Source organism: Rhincodon typus, chromosome 15, assembly GCF_021869965.1.
Source record: "Rhincodon typus isolate 14 chromosome 15, sRhiTyp1.1, whole genome shotgun sequence".
NCBI lineage: Eukaryota > Metazoa > Chordata > Chondrichthyes > Orectolobiformes > Rhincodontidae > Rhincodon > Rhincodon typus.
In genome coordinates, this window is record NC_063346.1 from 37,832,763 (window position 1) to 37,844,225 (window position 11,463).

Genomic DNA, 11,463 nt, shown 5'->3' on the forward strand with positions numbered 1-11,463 from the left:
TACTCCCTCTCTTCTGCAGGCACTAGTGGCATCCTCCTGCAAGAGGCCAGCCACAAGCTCCTTTTCGACCCCTGGAGGATGAAGCCACATATCCCTCAGAGGAAGCACTAACAGGGCTGTGTCCTGCACCGTCCATCAGTACAAATACTTTCACCTTGGTGAGGATTTGAGCCAGATTAGAGTCAGGAGCACCTTCTGATGAGCACATCACTGACCCATCTTCCCAGCTGGTGCAGGAAGAAATGCCCCAGGCTGTTGGTACTCAAAGGACCTACAAGAGACCAGTCACCTGCTCAGCTAAGGGCAGGAGAGGACCCCATGGTATTGGCCATTAATAACTTAAGGCACATGCCCAGACTGTCAGAGGAGCAGTGGGCAGTTTTGTCTGAGACTCTCAGTGAAATAGAGGGGCCCACCAACATTATCAGTACCATGCTGGCTCCAGCACACATGTATCTGGCTGTCTCTATGGACAGGTTGGCAGCTGAAATGGAAACCCAGGTCCAGCAGAGCACTCAGTGGCTACTGGAAACACATGCACAACAAGTTGGCAACAGCAGGCACTCCAGCCAGGGGCAGGAGGGTCTACAGAGTGGCTAGCCAGTGGCCAGGTCTCCGGGCTGTCCCGAGTGCAAAGTCCCTCTGCCTCCACTCTACTGGTGACCTCGAAACCTTGGGAGGTCGAGCTGAGAAGGGTGAGCCTGCAGTTGCATAGGACACTTACAGCATGTCTGGACCCTCCAGCCGCAAAAGACCTGGGGTTGCCCTCCCCAAATGCCAAGACCAACAGACTCCACTAGAGGGCAGACTCTCCCAACCCCATCCGTGAAACCCAGGACTGCACTTGGAAGAAGTGGGAGAGCAAGAAAAAAGAAAACCTTCAGAGGGCACATAGGTGGCATAGATGACACTTCATTGCAAATGGAATATCATGTTTTTAAATATATTGGCACTTTAAATTATCATGACAAGCTGCCTGGCTTTTTGTGTCCACATTTTTGCAGACAAAATTACTGTGGGCCTGTGAGTTCTGAATGAAGCAGCAATACGCTATCAGACAGGTCAGGGCAGAGATGCTGTCAGCATCAAACTACGCTGACAGGGAATGAGTGCCAAGGGAGCAAGCAATTAGCCTTGTGATGTACCCTGCTCTGATAGATGAGATGGTGGCCTGTCCCTTTGTTCAAAGTGATGTGGCAGTAGCATTACTACGGGAGATTTCAGTGAGTTCCAAAAGTGCAACATCGAAGTGGTGAACTGTATTATAAGTGAGACTGACATGTGACATGATAACATGGTGAGACTAGTGCTTTGCCAGTGCCATTTCCATGAAAGGTGTGTATAGGTGATCACTGCCGTGGAGCATGCCCATGGAGTTTGTTGGGGAATGCTGACCAATGTGGAGGCCTGGAGAAGACACTGGTAACCACTTTGACTTTCAAGTCAGGATTTCTACTGTCTAGTTTCTCGCCAATATCAGAGAAAATAGCAGCCTTTGTATAAATGACACAAGGTTAAGTAACAATGGGATAGTAATGCACGCAACTAGGCCCCTTGCTGCTCCCTGGTGAGATTTTCATTTAGTCAGTATAACCTTAAGTGGAAAATAGGACTTTCTGTCATTTTCTCATTCTTGCTGCGTTTTCCAAACTTTCTCACCATTGTCCACGTCATTCAGGTGCTTAAAAAATTCCACCCTTAGTTTTTGTTCTGGCCTGCGTTTCGACTGTACATACATTATGGGCTGGATTTTACTGTAGTGTTGTTAAAAACATGGAAATCAGATAGTAAGTTCTGCTGATTAGACATATACAATGGAAAAGCTGGAAGTTGTTGTTTGTGATTCTACATGCTCCAAAACCCTCCATGTTTCCTTTTGTTGACAGAATAAAAAAAATTTCTATGGTCTTTTCAATAATTAGCTAAATTTGTGGTGATTCCTCGATTGATTTGATCAACACTAAAGCTAATTATTAAAGTTTGTTTTCAGATTAATATATGCCATCACTTTAAATAGCATATAAGGATTTATTGAAGACTATCTGTGCAAATTTAACAATTCATGTTAATCAGTGATTGGTCATATATTCCAAACATATCATCATGTTTCACTGTTTAAAAACCTATAAAATCTGATTGAGTTTAAAAATGCTGCCAATTTATTCAGATGAACCAAAGATAAGTTAAGGCCCTAACCTATACAACTGGCTTAAAACCATGCATTTAATGTCAGAACACAATTTCTTTATTTCATTCTTATTTTTCAATATCTTGTTTTCAAAAAAAGTCTATTCTGAGGTAGCAGAGATAGCAAGAACTGCAGATGCTGGAGTCGGAGATAACACAGTGTGGAGCTGGAGGAACACAGCAGGCCAGGCAGCATCAGAGGAGCAGGTAAGCTGATGTTTCAGGTTGGGACCCTCCTTCAGAATTTCTATTAATTTCCCAGCTCCCTTCCCCCTCCCCATTTCTGAAGAAGGCTCCCGACCCGAAACGTCAGCTTATCTGCTCCTCTGATGTTGCCTGGCCTGCTGTGTTCCTCCAGCTCCACACTGTGTTATTCTTAGGTTGCAGTAAAGTTTTAAATTCAATGACTTTAATATTGGTCTGAAACTTAGAACTATACAGAGTGTTGTACTTATGTTATGCTAAGTGGAGAAAAGCTCTTACTTTTGCCAGCCACATCAGTGAATAATTATCACATCCATTGTGACAGAATTTGTTGGCCATTCCCAACTACAATTGAGAACATTTTTTAAAATTTTGGTGAATTATTGAAAAAAGAAGGTTTTTAATTATATTAAAAATGTTAGCTGAAATTGGAACAAAGAGCATTACACTGGTATAAAATCACACTTGAGCTCTTACTTAGGCTACAACTCACAAGTCTCTATATTCGAACAGATACAAAAAAAAATTCCAACAATTAATATGTTGGTGATTTCTATTTGTCCCATTTGGACAACAAACACTTGCATGAATACTCATGGTTGCAGGGAATTTGAGCTGCTACCTAGAGATGTACAGATTCCTGAAAATTTATCATGATGGACTCTGATCAGTTTTACCTCAAGGAGAGTTGTCTGGAATGACTATTTTAGAAAGCAGTAATATATTTAGGTTATGTTACACGTAGACTGAACATTGTTAGTATAATTAGACATTTTTGATTTAAAAATATATTCAATGGAATAAATATATTAAAATTGAGTTGTTGAAACTGTTTTTTTCGATGTTGATTATAAAATGTAACTAATCACATGTTTGCATCTTTCAGCCTCCGGGGAAATGACATTTCTGATCAAGGAGTTTCCAAACTGGTTGACCGAGCTCTTGACAGCCGTAATTTGCAAAAGATTGCGTAAGAACAATGCAGTGTGTTTCTCTTAACAAGTGAAATTACAGATGTACAATAAATGCTGACCTAGGCAATGACAACCACATCCCGTGAAAGAATTTTGATTTTAAAAACATGGTATTGGTATTTCCAACTATTAAAAGTCTCAAATATTGGTTATTGATTTTAAAAAAATGTAATGATAAGGAAGTAAATGTCATAAGACAGAATGGAAGATGACAATGCACATGCAGTTTTGTTTTTCGATACTTCTAGTCTCATTTCCAGAGGCACAGCCATCTATAAACAGCAGGGAATGTGGACCTGGGCGAGCCTGAAATTTGGAGAACTGGAATATAACATATCAAATTGGCTCTTTAAATCACCATGACAAACTACCTGGCTTTTTGTGTGCCCTAAATGGCAAGCCCAGTCAGAACTACTGTGAGCCAGTAAGTTCTGAATGAAACAGCAATGCGTTATAAGGCAAGTCATGGTGGAAATTCTGTGGGAATCCATGTAAGCCTAAAGACACAGGGAGCCAGCACTTCCTTCCTCATTTAAATTCCCCAGTAAACAACCAGTTCACCCCACCTAGTCCTATGAGCAGTCCTCTCTATTGGTTGCATCTCTACTTCGACCTTATTTCAAAAGATTTCTTATTTGGGCATAACATAAATTTTCATGAGATTTCTAACAAATGTTGTACCAAATCTGAGAATTGTAAAAATCTGATTGCATAAAAAAGTATGTTTTGGGGAAGTTATTTTATTGTTCAAATCTCTGTTTTTAAGGTTATTTCACAATAATTTAACTGACGCATGTGCCCAGAATTTTGCAAAGCTTCTGAAACACAGGGACAACTTTCTTGCATTAAGGTAAGACAAAAGTTCCAAGTAAAGTTAACAAATTTTAGTTGCTAAAATCCTGAAATTCCATTTGGATGTCAGAGCTTAATTTGGATGAAACCGAAACAGAAATTGCTGAAGAACTCAGGCAGGTTTCAGATTTCCAGTGTCTGCAATTCTTTTTGGCTTTTGTTTTCTTAAATTGGATGAATTCGTTGATGTGCATTGGGACCAGATTTCACAAGAATTCTGTTCTATACCAAATTTGGAATGGGTTCAGAGTCCACCATTCATCATTCCTCTCTCCATCAACAGGTGTATCTGCATTACTCAGGAAATTTCACACAGAGGGCACTTATAACATCTCAACAAAACTATCTCTGGTTATAAGCTGTCCCAGAATATTCACAGTCAAAAGCAATTTTTCCCAGTGGATTGATTACCTCAGATATGCAAACTTATGTGAATTTATCATGAGAGACATAGAATCATGGAGTTATACAGCGTGGAAACAGACCGTTCGGTCCATCTCCTCTGCGGTGACCAGATATCATCACCTGATCCAGTCCCATTTGCCAGCATTTGGCCCATATCCCTCTAAAGGCTTCCAATTCAAGTACCTATCCTGATATGTTTTAAATTTGTTATTGTATCCACCTCCTCCACTTCCTCTGGCAGCTCATTCTACAGGCGCACCACTTACTGCATGAAAATGTTGCCCCTCAGGTCCCTTTTAAAGCTTTCCTCTCTCATGTTAAACCTGTGTCCTCTAGTTTTGGACTCCTCTACCCTGGGAAAAGACTTTGGCTATTCACCCCATCTGTGCCCCTAAATGATTTAATAAACCTCTAGAAGGTCACTCCTCAGCCTTCGATGCTCCAGGGAAAAATGTCCCAAGCCTATTCAGCCTCTCACTATAACTCAAACCCTCTAAACCCCTGCAACATCCTTGTAAATCTTTTCTGAACACTTCCAAGTAAAATTTGGCTTTAGGAGCAGTCTTTGAAATTCCAGGACTTTTGCTGTGATATAGAAGGTTGTTTTCTGATATTGTAATTCCTCATGTTATTAAAGCATTGTTCAAAGGAATTACTAGCAGTAAAACTTTCTTTTGTCAGTATGTTGATACAAATTAGTGTTTCCTTTTCCTTTGCCACCACCATCATACTCATTGCATAACATGTAAAAACATTTAAGGCTTAAAGAACAACAAAAATGAACAAAAAAACTCCTGCTGAAACCAACATCTCACTATGTAGAGAATGTGTTTAAAACACATCCAAATCCTTAAAAGTTAAATGGGGTATCAGTTCATGGATATCCTTCACGTTTCTATGAAAATTGGCAAATCTTTTAAATTTGATCCTAAGCCCAAGAAAGTTTATGTTTAGAAATCCATTCCACGTCTTCCTTCACTGGAAGGTGAACTTATTTTTTTACAGAGCCAGCTTTGCTTAGGTTTCCTAAATTAAGAATTTCCACTTCTCCTCTATGTAGTCAACTAAGACTTGCATTTTTGTTATCATAATTTGAGGTTCCTAACTCAACAAATAAAAGAGCAGCTGTAAAACAATTGTGCTGTTGTTTCTCATCAAAACATTGTCCCAATGAAAGCTGAGCCTCACAGGTTAGGATTGTCCCCACAGCTCAGAAAAACCCTCTGTGGTTTCCCCCTCTTTAGCTCTGTAAAGTCCTACAGCTCCAAAACCCTCTGACATAATCTGCCCTCCTCTAATTTTGGCCTCATCCGCATTCCTGATTTTAATCTCTACACAACTGGAGACATTTAGATGCCAAATTCCTAAACTTTGGATTTCCCTTTCTAAGCAGGAACATAGGAACAGAAGTAGGCCTATCAGCCCCTTGAGCCTGCTTCGCCATTCATTAAGGTCATAGCTGATCTATGGTCTAACTCCTTGAGCCAATATCCCTTGATACCCTTGCTCAATAAAATGTTGTCTATCTCAGACTCAAATTTAACAATTGAATTAGCGTCGACTGCTGTTTGAGGAAGAGTGTTTCAAACCTCCACTACTCTTTGAGTGTAGAAGTACTTTTTAACACCTCTCCTGAATGGCATGCTCCTAATTCTCAGATTATACTTGCTGGTTCGAAAATCTTCAACCATTAGATATAGTTTATATTTTTTCTATCCTACTTTTCCCTGTTAATTTCCTGAAGACCTCAATTAGATCACCCCTTAACCTTCTAAATTCTAGCAAATAAAGGCTTAATTTGTCTAATCTCTCATCATTACTAAACTCCTGAAGTCCAGGAATCATCCCTGTCAACTTGTGTTGAATTCCCTCCAGGGCCAAAACATCCGTGCTAAGGTGTAGCACCAAGACCTGCTCACAGTACTCCAACTGGAGTCTAACAAGAGTTTTGTAAAATTGCAGCAAAACATATTCATCCCTTGAGATATGAAGGCAAGCATTCCATCAGCCTTCTTGAGTATTTTCTACACCAGTTCCCTCTCTGCGTTTCTACTTTCTTCCTTTAAGACATTCCTTCAAACCTACTATGACATTGAATATTTTGTTGCCCATTCTAATATGTCTTTGCGTCAATTTTTTTTCTGATAATGTGCTTGGAAAGTTTTTTTTGGGAGGATTTACTATGTTTGAAACACAGTATAAATGCAAGTTGGTGTTTGTGCTGCACTTGGGTTTGGGGCAGTGTGAATAAATTGCAAACATAGATGTCTGAGTCCCTGTGTTCAGGAAATTAAAAACCGCCGTAGATCCTCTTGTTGAAGTGTTGGGTTTGTGTTTGTGTGTGAACCTGCGATTTCCCCGCTGTATGTGTGGAACTTAATAAAGGATTTTTGTAAAGCCTTTGCAGCCCATGCACCAGCTTCAGCTTTTGTGAAGACTTCTGATTTGTTGGGGATTGACTAAGCCGCAGTTGACATTTATCAACCAACAGTTAATCTACATTCTATTTTGAGAAAAAAAACTATGTTTTTATGCCAAATCTGCTGAATTTTGACTCATGAGATGATTGGCTTTGGTTATTGTTACCTTTTATCTGTTACTTTTTAACTGCCTTAGGAGCTTTAGTTGGTAAAATCAAATTTTTGAATTAAGAAAGGTCTAGGTGGTTTTCAAAGTGGAGTGTCTATGGGCAATTTCTTTACAGCTACAGATTATAGTGAGTGCTCTGAAAGGTCCTTTTATACCAGTAACCATTGTTTACCATTCCCAGGCTAGGCAACAACCACTTAACAGCTGTTGGGGCAGAAGTGCTGGCAGAAGGTTTAAAACAGAGCAACTCCATCCAATATTTAGGGTATGTACCTAACTGTTATGTTCATTGTTCTGCATATCATGTATTGACACTGAACATTGTACACATTTCAGGTGCATTGAGTGGAAAGGCCGACTAAAATTCTTAAATGAGAACAAATTCTTTCTGTCAGGCTTAGCACATTGTTAATCATGCTACAGTAGAAAGGTGCCTTCATAATCGGAAATTAATTCTTAATACCAGAATCTAGGCTACATCATATATAATATTTAGGAGGTAATTTTTAAAAACAATGGAAAGTAAAATTTGACGGTTGCGAAATAGATAGCCCAGACAGTCACTTTCCCACCATTAAAGTACAATGAACTCCATTTCAATAGAATATATTCCCATAATATCTTGCGTTGTGACCGTGAAGTCATTTTACATTGTTTACTATTTGTTTGTAATTTTGAGATTCATAAAATGTTTACTTCAATGTTTATCCAGACTTTGGGGAAATAAAATTGGAGGAGCTGGTGCTTGTGCTTTGGCAGTAGCTCTTGAGAATAATACAAGCTTGTTGTGGCTAAGGTAGGGATACTTGTGTAGTAAAGCCTCCAGCAAAATTTCTTGATGCAGAGTTCATTATTAAACCCTGTTGTGTTTAGATAAGTATTTCAAAGGACTCTTTCTCACTGTTAGTCTCGTAGGTAACAACGTTGACAGTCGTGGCGCCAAGGCTTTGGCTTTAATGCTGAAAAAGAACACCGTCCTCGAGGAGCTCTGGTAAATGTCTCAATGACATTTTCAAGGGAAACTGACTAAATACATTTGGTGTCAGCTTGTTTTGGGATGGGGTCAAATCATGAATCAGACTGCCAGATGAACTTGTTATTTATTATCTTGGTTATTGATACTTGGGATTTTGCAATTCTTTTAAAGATACACTGTCCTTATGATTGGTTTATTTGCTAACTGAGGTACAAATTCCCTTGCGGATAAGCAGAGCAGGAATGTGAACACGTGGCTGAAGGAATGTTATGGAAAAGAGGGTTTCCATTTCAGGTGTTATTAGAACCAGTGCTGCAGAGTACAGTAATATTCTCCAAGCAGAGACTGTGAAATTCTGCAGCACTTTTTTTTAAAAATTCAGGCTAATTCTCATTGTTAATGCTCAGGGACCTGCAATCTCTTCCCTTGCCTCCAACAGCAGCCTGGAATACAGCTTATTTGGCCTTGGGGATTTGTTCATTTTAAGCCCCATAAAACTACTAATATCTCTTCTCCCTCAATGCTCATTTGTTCAAGTATATCACAGTCCTTCTCCCTGATTTCTACACCTACATTATCCTTCTGTATAGTGAATATAGATGCAACATGATGATCTAAAGCCTCAACTATGTCTTCTGGCTGCACACACAGATTTCCACTCTGGCTCCTAATGGACCATACTCTTTCCCTCATTATCTTCTTGCCCTTAATATACCTCTAAAATGCCTTTGGAACTTTCCTCCAGTATTACTTCATAACCCCTCTTTACTCTCCTAATATCTTCTGTAAGTAATTTTCTTTTGTTCTGTTCTAAAACTTCCCCTGTTTGGGCCCGCAGTATCTGCCATAAGTTCTCCTTTTTTGTCCTTATCCAAACCTGTACTTCCCATGATATTCAAGGTTGTCTGGACTTGTTGGCCCCACTCTTCTCCTTTTGTAGGAACATGTTGACTCTGAACGCTCACAATTTTTTTTTGGCTTAGTCTCACTGCCGCGATGTCAGCTCTGCTACGAATTGTTGCTCCCAGTCCACTTTGGCCAGATCCTGTCTTATCATTTTAAAATCATTCTTCTGCCAATTCAGAATCTTTACTTCAGGTTCATCATTTCTCTTTAGGTTTATCTTTTCCATAACTACCTTAAATCTTACTGCATTATGGTCCCAATCACTGAAATATTCCCCCACTGGCACTTTGATTATTCTCTAAAATTAGATCCACTGCTCCCTTTCTTGTAGTACCTTCTACATGCTGACTAAAAAAGTCTCATAGATACATTTTAAGAATTCCATCAAATCTGAGCCTTTCACATTCAGTCTGTGCGAGTTCATTTGGGGAAGTTGTGGTCCCCTACAATTACTTTTACACTTCTCTGAGATTTCACTACATATCTGTCCTTCTATCTCGCCCTGATTACTGGAGATTATTTTTTTCATTCACAGGATGAGGGCATCACTGGAAAGGTCAGAATTTATTGCTCATCCCTAATTGCCCAGAAGGCAATTGCTGTGGGTCTGGATTCACACATAGACCAGACAAGGATGGCAGTTTCCTTCTCTAAAGGGCATTAGTAAACCAGAGGATTTTTCTGACAATTGACAATGGATTCTTGGTCATCTTTTGACTTTTAATTCCAGATGTTTATTGAATTCAAATTCCACCATCTGCCATGGTAGGATTCAAACCTGCGTCGCCAGGACATTACCTGGGTCTCAGGATTAAGAGCCAATTGATAATACCACAAGGCCATCGCCTCCCCTCTTTCTATTGTACATTCCCAACATTGTGACTGCGCTCTTTTTGTTTTGACGTTCTGTCCATATGGCGTCATTTGAGGAACCTTATAAACTATCATCCCTTCTTCCTGAGGTAATTCAGTTCTTGATTGATATTGTGACACCACTTTCTCTTTTACACTCACAGCCCCTGTCTCACTTGAAGATTCTATACCCTGGAATATTGATCTGCCAGTCCTGCCTCTCCCTCAACCATGTCTCCATGATTGCAATGATGTCATATCCTCACGTAATAATCAACACTCTCAATTCATCTGCCTTACTCGCAAGACTCCTTGCATTAAAATAAATACAATCCAGCCTTGCCACCCTCCCTTGTGCCTTACCTCAACTATATGTGCTCTGTCTTTGGGACTGACTTGGTTTTTCCTCATGGGAGGCAGTTGGTTCAGTTGGATAGACAACTTGTTTGTGATACAGAGTGATGCCAACAGTGCAGGTTCAATTCCCGTACCGGCTGAGATTACCATGCAGGTTCCATGTTCCTAACCTTACCCCTCACTTAAGGTGAGGTGTCCCTCAGTTTAAGCTCACCACCAGCCATCTCTCTCTAATGGGAGAGCAGCCTGTGGCCTGCTAGAAATTTGGGGACTTTAGCATTTACCTCTACTTGTCAATGTATCACCCTCTAGTGTACCTCCCACTCCTGCAAAATTGGTTTAGACTCCCACCAACAGTATGAGCAAACATCCCCCTACCCCATTAAGAATGTTCTGGTTCAGATGCAGCCTGTTAGACTTGTACAAATCTCAGTTTCTCCAGAAATAGACTCGGTGATTCATGAATTCAAACTCCTCCCTCCTGCTTCAAATCGTCAGCCATGCAGTCACTTGTTCTGTCCGCTGTATACTCGCTAGCACATAGCACTGGGAGTAATCCAGAGATTACAACCTTTGAGTCCTGCTTTTCAATCTGCTACCCAGATCCCTAAATTCTTGTTGCAGGACATCATCCCTCTTTCTACCTATGTCACTGGAATCTACGTGAGCCATGACCTCTGAGTGTTTGCCATTCCCCTTCTGTGTGTCTTTCAGGCATTTATTGACATCCTTGACCCTGGCCCCGGGAGGAAACACACCATCCTGGAATCATGTCTGCAGCCACAGAAACACCAGTCTGTGCCCCCCATTATTGAGTTTCCTACCACTATTGCCCTTCTTTCTTTTCTCTTCCCTCTCTTGTGCCAATGCGATCTGGCTGCACATACAGGGGAACTGTTACACTCATAGTTTTCCATGTGGAATACCTGTTGCTGTGTGAGATGCAGTGTGGGGCTTCCCTGACTATCTGCCTCTCTTCATTCTCAGAATGGGGCAGTCGCCCATTCCTTCTCTGACTACATTTCCTTAAGCTGCACAGTAGTCACATCTGAACATGTGCTATTCGCATAACTCTAAACCTTACGATGCACTGCTGTATCTCCAGCCAATGCTCACCCTCCAAAAACTGACTCAAGCTGGTCAACTCAATGTGCCCGAGGA

At 40.5% G+C, this 11,463-nt stretch overlaps 1 protein-coding gene across 6 annotated transcripts in view; it reads left to right on the top strand.

Annotated features, from left to right (window-relative positions):
- Positions 1-9,700, top strand: part of nod2 (nucleotide-binding oligomerization domain containing 2) — a 35,475-nt gene extending 25,775 nt beyond the window's left edge. For 3 of the 6 annotated variants that reach the window (XM_048605821.1, XM_048605822.1, XM_048605823.1), the window contains exons 5-9: positions 3,278-3,361; positions 4,132-4,215; positions 7,393-7,476; positions 7,924-8,007; positions 8,119-9,700. In XM_048605821.1, coding sequence (XP_048461778.1) covers positions 3,278-3,361; positions 4,132-4,215; positions 7,393-7,476; positions 7,924-8,007; positions 8,119-8,206 — 424 coding nt within the window. In that variant the 3' untranslated portion in view covers positions 8,207-9,700. Of the gene's footprint in view, positions 1-19; positions 896-3,277; positions 3,362-4,131; positions 4,216-7,392; positions 7,477-7,923 lie in introns of those variants that run through there. The other 3 variants (XM_048605824.1, XM_048605825.1, XR_007263790.1) reach the window with 3 other exon arrangements.
- Positions 9,701-11,463: the final 1,763 nt, after the last annotated feature.